The sequence below is a fragment of the Salvelinus sp. IW2-2015 genome, linkage group LG4p, assembly GCF_002910315.2.
Source record: "Salvelinus sp. IW2-2015 linkage group LG4p, ASM291031v2, whole genome shotgun sequence".
NCBI classification, from domain to species: Eukaryota; Metazoa; Chordata; class Actinopteri; order Salmoniformes; family Salmonidae; genus Salvelinus; species Salvelinus sp. IW2-2015.
Window position 1 is genome coordinate 1,109,066 of NC_036841.1, and position 20,079 is coordinate 1,129,144.

At 42.9% G+C, this 20,079-nt stretch overlaps 1 protein-coding gene across 3 annotated transcripts in view; it reads right to left on the reverse strand.

Annotated features, from left to right (window-relative positions):
• LOC111958493 (cell adhesion molecule 1-like) overlaps positions 1-20,079 on the reverse strand; it is a 156,450-nt gene that overhangs the window by 6,551 nt on the left and 129,820 nt on the right. For 2 of the 3 annotated variants that reach the window (XM_023979761.2, XM_023979755.2), the window contains 3 exons: positions 17,599-17,695; positions 17,089-17,261; positions 11,775-11,828 (listed from right to left, as the gene is read on the reverse strand). In XM_023979761.2, the coding sequence (XP_023835529.1) occupies positions 11,775-11,828; positions 17,089-17,261; positions 17,599-17,695 (324 nt within the window). The remainder of the gene's footprint in view (positions 1-11,774; positions 11,829-17,088; positions 17,262-17,598; positions 17,696-20,079) is intronic. The other variant, XM_023979767.2, reaches the window with a different exon arrangement.

The following is a 20,079-nucleotide window of genomic DNA, read 5'->3' on the forward strand; positions in this document are numbered from 1 at the left end:
ACTGTATCATATTTCCAAATAGCACTTATTATGGGACGCTAGAGCTTTTCATCTCCAAAAAGTATTTGTGTAAAATGTTCTGAAACTGTTACATAAAAATCATATACTTGACATACCCCACAATTTCAACAGAAACAGTCCAGGGAACTGTAAAATACACTCTGATTTAAGAGGTAATATCAGGAAGTTATAAACCTCAATCATAGGGAGTAGACACAAGCACATAGATAAATCTGGCTGCAATGTGCTGTCCCCTCTCACAGAAATACATTTCACCCACGGGAATCCAGAAATTGATCGTTGTCCACTGTCTTAGGGAGATTTATACGTCTGCTAGCTACAAAAGAACAAGGCAAGACATTAAATCTCCAAACATTCCACATTTTCAGCACTTGAGGTGTACAGATTAAGTGTGGGGACCTGTATCAGTTGAGACTGATGGAGGGATGAAGAGGAGAGGTGAGAGAAGGGGTGTTACTTTACTGCCTGAAGGAGAGACTCCATTTCCCATCAGTCCCCTCTAATCATGAACTGAAATTGGATGGTTTTGAATAAAGATTATGATTAGGAGAAATGACTTTCTTTCTGAATGCGAATGGGAAAAGCCTAAAATGTCTGACACCTACTTAACTTGAGAGTAAAGAGAGTAAAGACAAGCTTCAATGCCATTTCCTCTTCAAAATGGACTTACCTCCACCAAGCAGGGGCAGAGCTCACATACTGTAGACACAGACTAGAGTCTCATCTGCTGCTGCTGTTGGTTGTATCTCAGGCAGGATGAGCCGAGCAGAGCAGAGCTGTTTGTTTCCAGTATCAGGGACGTCTTGTAGCACAGCACAGAACGCTCCCCGAAGGGCCCGTGCTCCATGCTAATCAACATCAACCCGCTAAATGGACTGAGCCGAGGAGCCCTGTCACATCCCCTCACTCGCCCCGGCCCCGGCCCCGGCCCGCCTCACCCTCACCTTGCCCCCCACCTCCTTCCATTTAACACCTGAACCAGCCAAACGTCTGGGAGCACAACCAACCTGCCACAGCGCACAGAGGGGAAAATGGAGCGGGTTTCTTTCACACAAAGAAGTGCGCCCGTCTATATCATTGAACGTATCTAAAAGGTTTTACAAAGTATTTGTTTCCATCTACGTAACATTGCAAAAATCAGAAACTTTCTGTCCAAAAATGATGCAGAAAAATGAATCCATGCTTTTGTTACTTCTAGGTTAGACTACTGCAATGCTCTACTTTCCGGCTACCCGGATAAAGCACWAAATAAACTTCAGTTAGTGCTAAATACGGCTGCTAGAATCTTGACTAGAACCAAAAAATTTGATCATATTACTCCAGTGCTAGCRTCCCTACACTGGCTTCCTGTTAAGGCAAGGGCTGATTTCAAGGTTTTACTGTTAACCTACAAAGCGTTACATGGGCTTGCTCCTACCTATCTTTCAGAGTTGGTCCTGCCGTACATACTTACACGTACGCTACGGTCACAAGACGCAGGCCTCCTAATTGTCCCTAGAATTTCTAAGCAAACAGCTGGAGGCAGGGCTTTCTCCTATAGATCTCAATTTTTATGGAATGGTCTGCCTACGCATGTGAGAGAAGCAGACTCGGTCTCAACCTTTAAGTCTTTACTGAAGACTTATCTCTTCAGTGGGTCCCATATGTTGAGTGTAGTCTGGCCAGGAGTGTGAAGGTGAACGGAAAGGCTCTGGAGCAACGAACCGCCTTGCTGTCTCTGCCTGGCCGGTTCCCCTCTCTCCACTGGGATTCTCTGCCTCTAACCTATTACAGGGGCTGAGTCACTGGCTTACTGGTGCTCTTTCATGCCGTCCCTAGGAGGGGTGCGTCACTTGAGTGGGTTGAGTCACTGACGTGATCTTCCTGTCTGGGTTGGCGCCCCCTTGGGTTGTGCCGTGGCGGAGATCTTTGTGGGCTATACTCAGCTTTGTCTCAGGATGGTAAGTTGGTGGTTGAAGATATCCTCTAGTGGTGTGGGGCTGTGCTTTGGCAAAGTGGGTGGGGTTATATCCTTCCTGTTTGGCCCTGTCTGGGGGTATCATCGGATGGGGCCACAGTGTCTCCTGACCCCTCCTGTCTCAGCCTCCAGTATTATTGCTGCAGTAGTGTATGTGTCGGGGGCTAGGGTCAGTTTGTTATATCTGGAGTACTCTTCCTGTCTTATCCGGTGTCCTGTGTGAATTTAAGTATGCTCTCTCTAATTCTCTCTCTCTCTTTCTTTCTCTCTCTCGGAGGACCTGGCCCTAGGACCATGCCTCAGGACGACCTGGCATGATGACTCCTTGTTGTCCCCAGTCCACCTGGCCGTGCTGCTGCTCCAGTTTCAACTGTTCTGCCTGCGGCTATGGAACCCTGACCTGTTCACCGGACGTGCTACCTGTCTCAGACTGCTGTTTTCAACTCTCTAGAGACCGCAGGAGCGGTAGAGATATTCTTAATGATCGTCTATGAAAAGCCAACTGACATTTACTCCTGAGGTGCTGACTTGCTGCACCCTCGACAACTACTGTGATTATTATTATTTGACCATGCAGGTCATTTATGAACATTTGAACATCTTGGCCATGTTCTGTTATAATCTCCACCCGGCACAGCCAGAAGAGGACTGCCCACCCCTCATAGCCTGGTTCCTCTCTAGTTTTCTTCCTAGGTTTTGGCCTTTCTAGGGAGTTTTTCCTAGCCACCGTGCTTCTTCACCTGCATTGCTTGCTGTTTGGGGTTTTAGGCTGGGTTTCTGTACAGCACTTTGAGATATCAGCTGGTGTACGAAGGGCTATATAAATAAATTTGATTTGATTTGATCAACAGGGGACTGTAAAATCTATAACCCGTCACTAACGTCTAATGGCTAGATGAATGACAGATCTGTAATGGAACCGTCCCATGCTGTTGCCCTGTCTGGAGTCATTCAATGGTTCTGCCTTTTAGTTCAGAACCACATTAGAGGTCCTTTATGGCATTGCCACACAAACTAAATAGAATTTTGATTATGTTTAAAATGTGGAAGTGCTCTAACAGTCGGCCATTACCTCACACATAGTCCTGCTGTTGGCTGGGGAGCTGTGATAGGCCCACACCTCGGTCCTGACAGGATGTGGCTGGGGAGCTGTGACATGCCCACACCTCGGTCCTGATAGGATGTGGTTGGGGAGCTGTGACATGCCCACACCTCAGTCCTGACAGGATGTGGCTGGGGAGCTGTGACATGCCCACACCTCAGTCCTGACAGGATGTGGCTGAGGGAGCTGTGACATGCCCACACCTCAGTCCTGGCAGGATGAGCACAGCCAGGTGGATTTATGGGGGAATAAAGAGGATTTGTGGCCGATGCCCACATCGTTCGGCACAGCACTGAAATGTGCTCTGCTGGAGTGAAGGGGCTACATGCTTTATGGTTCCCTCTCTCTCTGTGTCTGTTCTGGAATGACAAATTATACATATAATCACAGTTACATATAACTAACTGACTGGCTGACTGGCTTAGTGACTGACTGACTGACTGACTGGCTTAGTGACTTATTGAATGAGTGACTGACTGACTGCCGGGCTGACTGACGTATTGACTGATTGACTGACTGACGTATTGACTGAATGACTGACTTAGTAACTGACTGATTGACTGACTTAGTAACTGACTGATTGACTGACTTAGTAACTGACTGAATGACTGACTTAGTAACTGACTGAATGACTGACTTGGTAACTGACTGAATTACTGATTTAGTAACTGACTGAATGACTGTCTTAGTTACTGACTGAATGACTGACTTAGTAACTGACTGAATGACTGACTTAGTAACTGACTGAATGACTGACTTGGTAACTGACTGAATGACTGACTTAGTAACTGACTGAATGACTGCCTGACTGACGTTTTGACTGATTGACTGATTTAGAAACTGGGGATCAGTTGTGTGTAACTCTGTCCCCTGGCTGATTACATGGAATATTGATTTCATTAGTCATACTGGAACTCACTTGTATACACACTGTGGATTTACAGATGTAATTACACACATTTAATTGCAATGATGACTCTTGTGAATTGATGGAAAAAGCTCATAACATATTAGGCAAGGGGCCAAATTCAATCTCACTCTCCATTGCAATATGTTTGTGGAGTATGTGGCCTGCTCTCACACACTCCTGAAGAAGACTGAAAGCATCTACTTTGTAGCAGAGTCTACTTGGTAATAGCAGAGTGTACCTGGTAGTAACAGAGTGTACTTAGTAGTAGCACTGTCTACTTGGTAGTAGCAGAGTCTACTTAGTAGTAGCAGAGTGTACTTGGTAGTAGCAGAGTCTACTTGGTAGTAGCAGAGTCTACTTGGTAGTAGCAGAGTCTACTTGGTAGTAGCAGAGTCTACTTGGTAGTAGCAGNACTTGGTAGTAGCAGAGTCTACTTGGTAGTAGCAGAGTCTACTTGGTAGTAGCAGAGTCTACTTGGTAGTAGCAGAGTCTACTTGGTAGTAGCAGGTTTAAAATGGTTTCTGAAGTTTGTAATTTCCACTTTGAAATTTCAGACTTGATTAATCAACCTACAAAAAAGTCCATTAAATATAATGCACATAATAATTAAAAGTTCCTGTTGCTGCAGGATTATTTTCCTGCTGTAGCAAACTGGCTAAAATTAAGATCCTACATCTGTACAGGATAAATATGGCAATTCAGGCTGGACTGAATTCAAATGAGCCTTAGATTGTCTAGTTAAATAAAGGTCAAATAAAACAAATCAAAAAGATTTGAAAGCGTCTTTGTTGAGGTCAGTTCATAGAGTGCAGGCATCACTTAGGGCTGTGAGGTCAATCCTGTATGTGTTGTTTGGAAGGAAAATTTAAAAAAGAAAAGTTCTAATTTATGTTTTCATTAAAAATAAATACAGCTTATGATACATCTTATGACAGGGTCATCTAAATATCTCCAACTGCACTGCTGACAAATATGAGCATTGTCCTCAATACAAACGCAATGCCTCGACCTTCTTCAGCACAATAGAGATTCAGAGACAGACTTGCTTTGTCAATTCTGAACAAAGCAGTGAAGATTCGCAGACTCAATCGTGACATTTTATGGAGGTGCGAAAATAAAGATGAAGGACTATTGGCAACACATCAAATCTGTGAATGGAGAGTTGACTGTGAACTCTGTACCTTGAGATGTTAGCAAACATGTAGTTTGGAAAACTTTGGATTGACAAAACAAGCTTATTGACTACACAAAAAAGGCCATTGTGAATGCTGCCTGCTTCTACCTAGTTTTTTAAAGCTGTTTTTCTGGAGGTCATTGCTAAGAAAAGTGATTGACAAGCTAATGGAAAGATGTGTCAGTGCTCTACCCTGCTCTCACAGTAGCTACTGCACCACAACATGACCAACTCTAATCTCCTCAGAAAGAATATTCAAGGAACTGAGTTCCCTGAACTTCCAATGCCAAATATTGTTACCCTTTTCAGGGTCAGCAGGTAGACAAACTAACAAAACACTTCTGGTTAGTCATTCTACTGCAGTGCATGTCAACCTAAGAATGTTGAAAGGGTTCATCATGGGTTTTGAGGAATATTGAATCTGTGCCTGTTTTCCTTTTTTTTTACCTCAAATATTCCCAAATTTGCTCTTCTAACATGAAAACGTCAGTTCCTCAAGAGCTGAGAAAAGTTTTAAAGTTTTAAAGTTAAGTATCCATATTTCAAGTTAAAATCAGGTCATATGAGAAAACCATCTTCATTTAGTATGATACTCTTTGAACATCCCCATCCTAGCACAGTAAAACCCATATACCCCTGGGGACCAATTAGAATGGACTATTGTACAGACTAGAATGGAGCCAGTGGCTCATTTTCTCCACATATAAATATCATTTATTTTTTGTTGATAAATCAAGGAAGCAAAGCACACCCATTACAAAGGGAACCAATCTGCTAATCTGAGCCCAAACTCATTTGCATATTAAATAAGTATTTCATGTTAAACCTCAAAGGCTAATGATATACAAGTGTTAGGTGTTTGCATTAAATGTTTAACAAATGCTATAATGTTTGATGAACAATGAATGAACACACATTTGTTGCTTTCTGATTCAGGCCTGGCTCTAACACTATTGACTCACAGTAAGTGTGCGTTAATTCATTGTTAATCACTATGCAGTGAAACCGACCTATTGCCTCTACCGTTCACCTCTCTTTCATATACAGTATATTTCATAATACACTAGTATGACTTTACTTCAGGCCTAAATGCATACATTATCATAAGGTGCCATCTCATTTCTAAGGTGCTAAACCAAGTGGGTGTATGTATTTGGAGGAGTCACTCAGTCAAAGCCGTGAACAGCTGAATCATTCACGTCTTCTTGCTTCTGTCTCAGCACCAGGAGAATCAGCATAATAAAGTCACACTCTGGTCTGCCTGCCTGTCTGCCTGCCTGTCTGCCTGCCTGTCTGCCTGCCTGTCTGCCTGCCTGTCTGCCTGTCTGTCTGTCTGTCTCTGTCTGTCTGTCTGTCTGTCTGTCTGTCTGTCTGTCTGTCTGTCCTGTCTGTCTGTCTGTCTGTGCTGTCTGTCTGTCTGTCTGTCTGTCTGTCTGTCTGTCTGTCTGTCTGTCTGTCTGTCTGTCTGTCTGCCTGCCTGTCTGCCTGTCTGCAGAGCTATCTTTGGCAGTGCTTCAGCAGCACAACTAGGAGAGCCAAAGTTAGGCACTGTACCGTTTCAACATCAGAACATGGAAGACTTCTCACTTCCACTATAGCCCATTAACTCACTGACATAGGCTTCAACACTATTTAGTGACACCATTTAGCCTCACCTTGGTGTGGTTGCTAACACTTAACATGGCTATATTATCTAACAGATAGGACATAGCTCGTAAGATACTGTTAACAATTATTTTCTCAAACTTGCATGTATTACTGTTTATAATCTTGTTACACATTGTTGTGACAGTAAAGACAGTTTGATATTTTGTAGAACATTTGGTAATGTTTGTTTGTGCTGAAGATTACATGCACAGCTTGAAGACACTGCCCACATACTTTTGGAAGATGAAGAAGCCAAACCACTCCATAAGACAGCAATGAAACATATGAGAACACATGAATAAAAACAGTGAAAGTATCAATGTGCACTTACAGTAAGACAGCATACTTTCTCTAGTTTCACTCCAATACATTTCACCTTTAGTCATTGACAAACAAATTGCCTCACAAAACAAAGCAGGGGAGAGAAAAGTCGAGGTTAAGAGTTCCATTCATTCCTTATTCTTAGTGCCAGCTAAACTCAGATTGACTCATTTATTGTTTATGAAAGGTCCTTCCCTGGAGTAGGATCAGTTTAGCTGGTTGATAGTGGATATACTGTGGTGGGCTAGCATCCTTGCAGCATACAAACACAGGCTTGACAGAGTTCTGTGTGGTAGCAGGCAGCATGACTGGTGGCCTATCTTTGGCTCCTTTAAGACAATATAGAGCCTGCAGCTGAACGTGGACCTGTGGGAACCCTGCATGGGGAGGACTTAGTGCTCCTCCAGCCACTGAGCCTGTGCATCTAGACCAGTTGTTAAACCATGGGGCTCTGGCAATCTCATTCAATTGAACAGGATTCTCAACATTTACCCTTTCTTCTTACAGTTCATTTATTCAACATGCACACCAGAACAATGTACAGGAGTCCTGTCAAGTGGTTTGAGTTTTCCATAGAGATCATTGTGAATGGTGAGAAGTGTTTCTGTGCAGATTCTTCTATACTCTCTACTTTCTCCAGCCAAGGCGAGGTAAGGAGGGTGTTAGCAGGAGATTACCCGGGATATGATGTCCCTCCCTGGGATCATCTCTGAACGTTTGACGAGCGAGGGCTTCACCTCCGCAGACTGCCTTTATAAACCCTGAGCTGTAGAATCAGAACGACTACTTCCCTCTCACCACTAGAAACCAGCCTGCCAGCACAATACCAGAAACCACTCTGTTTAATAATGCTGGCTGAAATCTATTCACGCCAGCCCCTCATATAAGCCATGGTGCCTGGAGCATTGCATTAGGTTAGCAAACCAATCAGAGAGGCAGCACTTATGAATTAGGATGGGCACTGTACTTGTTTGTATGCCATTTTATAATAGTAAAACATATTTTTAAATAACTTCCACATACATTTGTGAATTGGAAGAAGGTTTGGGAACCCCTGTACTCTCGGCCTCTTTACTTAAAAAAAGTGAATACAGCTGGTTTAAAAGCTACTTTCAATGCACTTTACAATAACCTTTGGTTAAGTAACTATTGGTGTATATATAGTTGACAGTGCAGCATTGAAAATAGGTTTTATAAAACCCATGACAACGCTTTCATAGACTGATAGTGACTCATTTCTCGCCGAACTCTACAGGGACTTAAAGCCCCTTAGTCCTACATACAGTATTTTATATAGGAGCGCTGAAAAGCTTGACAATGTGAACTCTCCAAGCAGCCAATTTCTTTCTCTCTTTCTCTCTTTCTTTGAGATAGAGCAGTAGATGCAAAACGTGGAGGGCTGGCCAGCTCTACACCAGAGATGTACAAACGACTTTGTGGTTTCATGCTTTACCATGGCATTTGCTCCTCCTCAACACAAAACCATATTTAGGCCTTGAACCGCTGGCTCTATAGCCTGTTGCTAGGCTACACCAAGGAAATGCAAAGAAAAAAAGAAAACACTTATCAAGGAGAGAAAAATCTAGCAGGGCATGAAAGCATTACACTGTGGAAATGAAAAGCTACATTCCACATGAACTAGGAGCCACACAAAGAGGAAATGGTGCATAAACAACTTGTTCAGAATGGAACCCCACAGAATGTTTCCCTTAGCTTATAAAAGGAAAGTGGAGAGGCCACATGGAGGGACGGTTGCTTGTGTGGATCAATGGAAAATGGCAGCTTGAGAGCTGTATGTTTACACATTCATTTGGATAACACCATTCACACACATCACAGGAGCGCACTATGTGGCACTCAGGGCTGGGAGGAACTAGCTCAAGTTGTCCTCGACGTGTTCCTAACAGGAATTCCTATGAAGGCCAATACAGAGTTATCTAAGTACAATGTAAAGCTATGGTACATTACATGATATTTCAATCTCTATGGGCCTCAGGTTTACAAGAATATTCTGGTCATGACACTCATTACCCTCTGTTGCGAATGTAAGTTTTGTGCTTGAACAGAGTAAAAGGCCAACAGAAGGTGCGGTTCTGCAGCTTAGAGTAACACAATGTGATGCATTGCATGCCAGGTTAACAAGGCCCCTGAGACATAGGATTCAGAAGAGTAGTGAACAGCAAGAAAGCTCTATTACATCCTACCAGCATGCACTGCAGAAATCATGTCAAACCCCCGTTTTAGTCCTGTCTCTCGGAAATCACTGAGGAGTTATGAAAACGTCTCCGCTGCCGCATACAGTAAACTGTAAGTGAAGAGTAATTGGTTTACAATGAAAAACACAACACACAATTTTAACAACCACCTGTTTTACGAATTGCATTTTCAAAGTAAATTGGCTGACGCCCATGGGAGGAGTCATCTGTTGATTCTCTGTAGAGACCATATGAGATCAACAGTCTCCTCAGAGTTTTGTCCTAGTCCAAGGACAATCATAGAAGATTAGACGTACACATGTAGGATCTTTTGAGACAGTTTTCTACAGCAGGAAAATAATCCTGCAGCAAGATGAAATGTAAATTATTATATAGGTTATAATTAATGAAAAAATAATTAAAATGTCCTGCATTGCAGGAAAGTTCTCCTGCAACAGGGTGATCAAATTTAGATCCTACATCTGTATAAAAGTAGAAATACCGGGACACAGTATAGTAGGTGTAACGGCTCTCGTTTGTAGAATGAAGAGTGGACCAAGGCGCAGCGTGGTAGGCGTACATCGTGCTTTTTATTGATGACACCAAAACAAAATAACAACGACAAAAAACAAAAGCGAAAAGTTCTGTCAGGCACAGACACTAGACAGAAAACAAGATCCCACAAAACCCAAAAGGAAAATGACAACTTATATATGATCCCCAATCAGAGACAACGATAGACAGCTGCCTCTGATTGGGAACCACACTCGGCCAAAAACAAAGAAATAGAAAACATAGACTTTCCCACCCGAGTCACACCCTGACCTAACCAAACATAGAGAATAATAAGGATCTCTAAGGTCAGGGCGTGACAGTAGGATTGTCATTGATACAGGAGATCCTATATATAAAAGTTCACCCCTCTTTTGTGGAGTAAAATATTCCAAATGGACAATTCAAAAAACCTTAGAAATAGGAGCTAGAGCTTCTTCATGTCCCAGACCACTCATTCACCTTGTAGACCTGATTGTGCAGTTGATGAGACACTCAGGCTCTCTACTCCCTCTACTCAGACACACAAAATGGCCTCCGGAGGTTTCCAGCACCAGCATGAAAGGGACCTGATTACTTCTCTAGTGCCTGAGTGGAAATCAAAGAGCCATACTGTACCACCACCCACCACCACCTCCTCCTCTGTAGGAGCCTGCGGTGTGACATGCCATGGGACATGTACGTATGGTACATCTCGGTGGGCTGGCTTTGAATGACTTGGGATGACTTCATGTTAGCTCTGGAAGGACATGGTCAGCTATGAACGTGCATTTGCCCCTCCCCTGTGTGTTAGTAGAGAATCACAGCAGGACCTATGGAGTACTTCCATAGCGCAGAATTTCATCCAAACGTTTGAGGGAACTCTGCTTGCAAATATTGATAGAAATCAATTACGAGGTCTGCGTTTAGCTGGCAAACAACAGAGAATATAATTAATGGCAGTTGTCAGTGCTGCAGTTACTCTGCAATATAAATGCCATATTTAGTTATCTCTAAATGTCACCTCCTGATGCTGCCAAGTACTTTTGGCCAACATTAGGCTTTAATAGATATTTTAAAAGCTCTAGCCCATCCCAGTACTCCCATTCTATTTCTCTCACTGCCAGTTTATCAGAAATGTATTCTCTTCTAAATGGACTTTCTCTCACTGATGAATGCATTTGGCATTCCTAATAAATGGTCTCCATGTGTCTGTATATGAACAAACCTCAACTATCTAGAATGGAGGAGAGGCAGATTTTTGTTTTGTTTTTCAGTTTATTTGAACAACCATATTATACACAAATAAGTCTTCCCAATAGTCAACACACTTCTTCCTCCACAAAAGTGAAAAGAATAAGAACTACATATAGTACCGTAGAAGATCCAACACTAAACCGTATGTACAGAGGTGGGCCAGCTGACACTGTAAATAACCTGTCCTTCATCCATATCATAAGTCAAAGAGAAAAAAAAATCTGTCAATGTTTCCAGACCTACAAAGATGGATGTGATTGTGATTTGATGGGGGAGATGTAAAGGGCATTGTAATGTGACTGTGATGTGAGTGTGGGCAGGTTGAGATACGGCTGCATGGCGATGCTGATAAGATAGCAGACTGCCGAGCGACCGACATGTCTCCTCCATCCTCACAGATCAAACGTGACAGGAAAGGGCTGTGACAGGTGTCACTGAAAGCACAGCGCAGGGTGTCCGCTATGGCACCTATCAGTAGAACAATCTGATTAAGACTGCCCGCCCGCAGTCTCAACCTCTCTCTTTCTCTCTCCCAAACTCTCTCACCCACTCTCTCTTTCTCACTGTACTACACTACTGCAAACACACTCACAAGCAAGCATGCACACGTGTACACACAGGCGAGGGATGAGAATGAACAAAGTGGGGACATACAGTACCTTGGGTGTTGTCTAGGTTCAAGGTGGTGGGTGTGGGGATCGTGGTAGGAGCATCTAGATGGAAAACATACAAAATAAAGAAGAAAGTGTAAGAATAAAGTGTGAGAAGCCATTAAGGATGGGGTCATGAAGCATGGAAGTACTGTAGCAGAATTGGGAAAGTATCAAATCTCTCAGTAACTACTGTAGTATTACTATAGAGCAAGATAATGATTTAGGTTCTGTATGGTCTCAATAGATGGCTGTTTTTTCCCACAGGAAGGATGTTGCTTCCCATATTGCATTCTTCATCTGTAACCTGTGTCAACGCATCATTGATGCCTTTTCTACTGTCGGTGATAGTGAATGCAATATCAGAGCTTTGACAATGCACAGTGTTTGATATCAGGTAATTCCAATCTTACTTAAAACCCCTCTAGGGTACGTGGGACGGTAGCGTCCCACCTCGTCAACAGCCAGTGAACTGCAGGGCACCAAATTCAAAACAACAGAAATCCCATAATTAAAATTCCTCAAACATACATGTTTTTTACACCATTTTAAAAGATACACTTGTTGTAAATCAAGCCACAGTGTCCGATTTCAAAAGACTTTACGACGAAAGCAAACCAAACGATTATGTTAGGTCAGAGCCAAGTCACAGAAAAACACAGCCATTTTTCCACCAAAGAGAGGAGTCACAAAAAGCAGAAATATAGATAAAATTAATCACTAACCTTTGATGATCTTCATCAGATGACACTCATAGGACTTCATGTTACACAATACATGTATGTTTTGTTCGGTAAAGTTCATATTAATACCCCAAAAATTTGAGTTTACATTGGCGCGTTATGTTCAGTAGTTCCAAAACATCCGGTGATTTTGCAGAGAGCCACATCAATTTACAGAAATACTCATAATAAACATTGATAAAATATACAAGTGTTATGCATGGAATTTTAGATCCACTTCTCCTTAATGCAACCACTGTGTCAGATTTCAAAAAAACATTACGGAAAAAGCACACCATGCAATAATCTGAGTTTGGCGCTCAGAGACAAATCAAGCCAAACAGATATCCGCCATGTTGGAGTCAACAGAAGTCAGAAATAGCATTATAAATATTCACTTACCTTTGATGATCTTCATCAGAATGCACTCCTAGGAATCCCAGTTCCACAATAAATGTTTGTTTTGTTCGATAATGTCCCATCATTATGTCCAAATAGCTCCTTGTTGTTCTCCCGTGTTCAGTACACAATCCAAACTCAGGACGCGCGTGCATGTCCAGTGGAAAGTACGGACGAAAAGTCAAAAGTTTATTTACAGTCCGTAGACACATGTCAAACGAAGTATAGAATCAATCTTTAGGATGTTTTTAACATAAATTCAATCATGTTCCAACCGGAGAATTCCTTTCTCTTCAGAAATGCAATGGAACGCAAGCTAACTCTCACTGAACGCGCATGGACAGCGCATGGTCAGCTCATGGCAGACCTTACTCAATCCCTCTCATTCGGCCCCCTTCACAGTAGAAGCATCAAACAAGGTTCTAAAGACTGTTAACATCTAGTGGAAGCCTTAGGGAAGTGCAACATGACCAATATCCCACTGTATCTTCAATAGGGAATGAGTTGAAAACGACCAACCTCAGATTTCCCCACGTTCCTGGTTGGATTTTTTCTCAGGTTTTTGCCTGCCATATGAGTTCTGTTATACTCACAGATATCATTCAAACAGTTTTAGAAACTTCAGAATGTTTTCTATCCAAATATACTAATAATATGCATATACTAGCTTTTATGGCTGAGTAGCAGGCATTTTACTCTGGGCACGCTTTTCATCCGGACGTGAAAATACTGCCCCCTACCCCAAAGAAGTTAAACCTCTACTCATTAACAATAGGCCAAAAGGTTGGAATGAACACATCTAATTTACTATTTTGTATACTCATACTGTAGTGTGAAAAATTAACTTAATGTGCCCAATATTGTTCATAAACATTCAATGGGTAGTTGGGAAGTCATAAATGAACATATTAAGTGATTATTTCCAGTAATTAAGTTAAGCAGTGCATTAAGCAACTCTGGCACACTCCCCTGCAGTTCTTCTGCACACCTTGCAACAGTAAAAGACTGATAGTGTACTGATGAGGCCTTTCATAACACCACAAACAAAATAATGAGAATGACAAAATGGAGGCCAATACAGGTATGCAGCGGTGCTAAGAGACTGGAAAGCTTCCCTGCCACTAGGAATATCTTCCTGTTTCTGGCACAGAGAGATAGCGCCGGCCCCTTGCTGGAGACAAGTCACAGCGGGAGAAATTTGTCTGGCTGTCTTCATGCCTTTACTGTCTGTGCCCATCAGAAGRCCACAGTAGGGGACCACACACTTCCAAACTAATGATAAAACATCAATGGTGGCATAATGTCGCTTCTGGGGGAGGAGGGAGCAGGGGGGAGAGGTGAGGGGATATCAGGAACAGATTCTCCGCAAACAATATTTATGGGGGATTTCTTCTTTCCCTGTGACCGAAGGCGGTCTGATAGCTGAAATGTCAGAGTCTGGGAAATTGGGCATGCAGGCCAGGGATAAGAGGCTGCCACAAAGGCCTGGATGGGATGTGGCACATATAATAGTCTAGCAAACAAGTATTCTCCATGGGCAATTTGCAGGCTGGATTACTCTTGGCTCCACATTATGAGAGCTGAAATATGAATGTATTTGGAGGTGCCATATTTTCAGGGTACATTTCTATTTGTAAGAACATTTGCTATGAGAAATTCTAAGCATAAACTGAAACAATGCGGAAGAAATTGTTTAGCTATGCCCTCTTAAACCTGGCAGCCAAAAAACGTTATTTTTCTTCAGCTTGTTAGCAATTCTGAATACATAGCAATGGAGATTTCTGACTCAAACAAATATTCCATTAAGTAATACAGCACAACAATGTCCTCAGATGCATTTTTCAAAACACATTAAACTATGTTTTCTCTTGAGACTGTATGACTTGGTTATTAATTTGCAGCCTGATGTTTCATTAGTTATTCTGTTCTATGGTGCAGAGATGGGTGATGGTTCAGAATCCGTGTGATTCAACACGTTTGTTTTCACAACAGCGCTTCATCCAAGTCAGGGTCAACAGAGCCATATTTGAGCATACTTTCTGACTGGGCTTGACGCCCAGATGGCTGCATGGGAATCTTTGACTTCATGGCCGTGTAGGAAATCTCTGGGTCAGAGAGTCAACTGCAGAACAAACCCTTGAGCAAAATACATAATTGTTCTCCTGCCAACAGCCAGTATGTGTGAGTTATAGCACCAGGTCAGCTTTGTACAGTGAACGGAGTTTGGTGGGAGCCTACAGTAGCTGGGAGCCTAGTTGCTTTGGACCAGTTTACTCCCACACCGGACGTCAACCAACCACAGACCAGCACTCACAGTCTACTGAAAACAACGCAGAACCAGCAGAGGAGGCCAACCAGCCTAACTACCTTCTCTCTCACCCTTAGACCAGAATACAACTGACAACTAAACATGCTTTGTTACTTACTGTATGCTTTTTTACTTACTGTAGGAGAGTACACAGAGTACACACAACATTTCTAGTGTCAGGGATAAAGTGTTTTAGTGCAGCGGTAGGCAGAGGCAAGATGAGAGTAGCATACTGTATATTCCAACTCTCAGAAAGTAGCACACATATGAATATCTAATATATCTAGAACAGCACAGACCATTGGTACACATACTGTACTCTCCTGCTGCACTACATTAGCTAGGTTCCTGGTCATCTAGCTTTGACATGGTACTGCACACAGTCCTCTGACAGATCCACATTAATGAACATCAGGGACATACTAAGAGATAGCAGCTGTGGATTCCAACACTAGACACTAATGGGCTCCTCCTGGGCCTAATACAAGTAGAAAACAGGATAATGTACACAGAAAAACGCACCCAGCAGTCTCTTCACCTAGAATCTCAAACTTAATTACTCAAAGCGTTATCAACACCTTTTACAAATCTCCAGTGTCTCATTAATACTCGAACTAAAATAATAGAGACTGCACTGATAACACCAGAGATATGCTGTCTCTAATGTTGAGGTGGTAAAAGACTGAAAAAGACTTGTGGTGGGAAGCTATTTCTGTAAGATGGGATATTTCATTGTGCCAAAGGCATACAAATAGGTAATTCTACTACAAAACATGTACAGCTCACACATGCTAGCATGTTTGCTGCACCGGCATACACACATTTTCACCATGGAAATTCATTCACAAGTCTTTTTAGTGTACCGCAGTTTGTCTAGTTTATCTCTGTTGAGTAGGGAGCAGGTTGTTCCTTCAAAGAAATGTAGGAAACTGCAATATGGAGACGTGAGGAGGGCCTATATGAAGAGACGGCTACTATAGAACTTGATTATGCATGGGAGAGGGGTATATCTCCAAAACAAATGGTCAGCTCACATTCCCAATCAATCCAATGTGCCAAAACAAGTATGAAAGTAAAAGACAAAACAACATAAATCAAAGGATGGTGTGTATGGAAAATGTTTCCTGTTCTGGCAGTTTTAATTTCTCACAAGCTCTTTTATGAAGCTAAATCTATTTGGAAATACAAGATGTGTGTTGTTCAAAGCCACAAGTAATCATATTACAAACAAAGGATCCATATGGAAGCAAGACTACAGCCTGCTTCCCAAACCTCAAACCTCTTCCTGTAGATACAGTAACTGTATGACAATTACATTACAGAGGGAAAGTGAATCATGCCTCTAATGGATGAAAGCGGATGGGGCGCCAATTATGACTTCAGTCATAGGATGAAACCCTGAATAGGCCTGAACTGTTACTTAATAGCACGTTCCATGCTTTTGTTCAGGAGATGATCACTAGAGGACTAAGAGGGACAAACAAATGTCACCATCTGCCTAAGAGCACTTACAGAAATACAATCTCAGAGTGGCATTGCTAGAAGTGCCACAGTAACCTAAGTCAGAGATTCATACGTAAGCTACAAGTTAGATTGAGGATAGTCTGTGAGGTGTCAGTCAGAATAAATCAGTAAGTCAGAGCCATCTGTTGCTATGTTACAGTGCGTCAGTGACATGGTTTCTGTGACAGATTCACCCAGAGAAACCTGTAATCAGTGAACTGACACATGAGAAGTTTCAATGGAAAATTTAGCGAATTCTAGTGAGAGGCCACGATTGCGTACTCGACACATCCTGTATCAGCAATACAGACCACCTGGCCTGGACTCATCTCCAAATATAGATAGAATCGCAAAACAAACGACAGGCGACAGTAGCCATGACAGTACCTACCGTATACAAAGAGGATATAGTCATCGTAGGCATCTCCCACGGTGTTGGAGGCAACACAGCGGTACGTGCCGTTGTACGACTTGTTGAGGTTTTCGATGAAGAGGTCAGAGCCGGTGATCACGGTGTGAGATGGCACATCATCATCCACTCTGAGCCAGCTGATCTGATGGGGCCTGGAGGACACAAATACCAGCCATATCAGAAAGACCCTGCACGACCCCCGTCAATAGACCAAATCTCACTCTAAAGGTCTGAACTCAGATCAGCGTGGGAGAGCCATTGGCAGGTTCCTCCTAATGATGCATTTTACACAAAACACACTAGCAATTGGTAACATATAAATGCTACAATGCATTGGAAAGGTTAGGGGAGTCCTTTGGCTGGCAGAAAAGGGATATAGGAAGCCTGGAAATGTCATGTAGTTGTCTATGTTGGCATTTTTAAGGACAGAGTGGAGTGCTGTACTGTTAACTAGTATTAAATGATATGTGTGGATGGATGGATACTCACTGTGGTTTGCCTTTTGCTATGCAAGTCAGCTCTAGATTCTCTCCCTCTCTCGTTAAACCTTCAGGGAACGCCTGAACGATCTTCACTTCTGGTTGATCTGAAAGTAGACAGATGGTATTTTCACATACATATTGTATAGAAGCAGTGCACACTTTCTAATTCATATCATATTCACAGCTCTAGCAATGTACACCTATCTCAACCTGACTCATGCTTTCAGTCACTCTAAAAAAAAGCGTTATTGTATGTTCAAACCAGTGAAAGAGCCATTTGTCGGTGCGCTATAATATAACAACAAATGTCATTTAGCAGACACTTTTATCCAAAGAAACCTGCAGTCATGCGTGCATTTTACATATGGGTGGTCCTGGAAATCAAACCCACTACCCTGCTGTTATAAGCACAATGTTTTACCAACTAAGCTACAAAGGACCATGCTGCAATGCATTGGGAAGGTTAGGAGAGTGCTTTGGCTGGCTACGACAATGCCATTCCTCCATTGCTTATATTATTACTCTTGTATGACCAGTATATTTTCAGCTCAACTCCACCGACTAAGGCTTTCAGTGGTATAGGACTGCATAAACCTGGCTATCAAAGCCAGTTAAGTTCTCAGTACATTGCGCCGACAGGAACAAACATCTCTCCGGGAAGCAGAAGGGTGGAGGTATATGTTTTATGATTAATGACTTATGGTGTAACTATGATAACATACAGGAACTCAAGTCCTTCTGTTCACCCGACCTAGAACATCTCACAATCAAATGCCAACCGTACTATCTCCCGAGATAATTTTCATCAATAATAGCCACAGCGGTCTATATCCCCCCTCAAGCCGATATCACGACGGCCCTCAAAGAACTTCGCTGGACTTTATAGTGACTGAAAACCACATATCCTGAGGCTGCATTTATTGTAAATGGAGATTTTAACAAAGCAAATTTGAAGGAAAGGCTCCTGAAATTCTATCAACATATTGATTGTTGTACTCTCGCTGCTAAAACTCTCGACCATTGTTATACTACCTTCCAGAATGCATATAAGGCCCTCCCCCGCCCTCCATTCGGCAAATCGGACCACAATTCCATCTTACTTCTCCCCTCCTATAGGCAGAAACTCAAACAGGAAGCACCCGTGGAAAGGACTATTCAACGCTGGTTTGACCAAACAAAATCCTCGCTTCAAGATTGTTTTGATCACGTGGACTGGGATATGTTCAGAGTAGCTTCAGAAAATAATATCGACACATATACCGCTACTGTGAATGAGTTTATCAGGAAGTGCATAGGAGATGTTGTACCCACTGTGACTTTTAAAACTTACCCCAACCAGAAACCGCGGATAGATGGGAGCATTCGCACATAACTGAAAGCGTGAAGCACCGCATTTATCCAGGGCAAGAAAACTGGGAATATGGAAGAATACTAACAGTGTAGTTATTCCCTCCACAAAGCAATCAAGCAGGCTAAAGGTCGGTATAGGGACAAAGTTGAGTCCCAGTATGTGGCAGGGTCTACAAACAATCACAGATTATAAAAGGAAAACCAGCCACGTCGCGGCCACAGACGTCTTGCTTCCGGACAGGCTGAACACCTTCTTCACACGCTTTGAGGATAACACAGTGCCACCGACGTGGCCCGCTATCAAGGACTGTTGGCTCTCCTTCTCGTGAGTAAGTCATTTAAGCGCGTTAACCCTCGCAAGGCTGCCGGCTCAGATGGTATCGCTAGCCGCATTCTCAGAGCATGCGCAGACCAGCTGGCTGTAATGTATACAGATATATTCAATCTCTCCCTATCCCAGTCTGTTGTCCCCACATGTTTCAAGATGACCACCATTGTCCCTGTACCTTAAAAAGCAAAGGTAATTGAACTAAATGACTATCGCCCAGTAGCACTCACTTCTGTCATCATGAAGTGCTTTGAGAGACTAGTCAAGGATCATATCACCTCCACCTTACCTGCCACCATAGACCCACATAAATTTGCTTACCTCCCCAATAGATCCACAGACGATGCAATCCCCACCACACTGCACACTGCCCTGTCCCATCTGGACAAGAGGAATACCTATGTAAGAATGCTGTTCATTGACTATAGCTCAGCATTCAACACCATAGTACCCTCCAAGCTCATCATCAAGCGTGAGGCCCTGGGTCTGAACTCCGCCCTGTGCAACTAGGTCCTGGACTTCGTGATGGGTCGCCCTCAGGTGTTGAAGGTAGGAAACAACACCTCCTTGCTGATCCTCAATACTGGGGCCCCACAAGGGTGGGTGCTCAGCCCCCTCCTGTACTCCCTGTTCAGCCATGACTGCGTGGCCAAGCACGCCTCCAACTCAGTCATCAAGTTTGCAGATGACACAACAGTAGTAGGCTTGATTACCAACAACGATGAGACAGCCTACAGGGAGGAGGTGAGGGCTCTGGGAGTGTGGTGCCAGGAAATAATCTCTCACTCAACGTCAACAAAACTAAGGAGA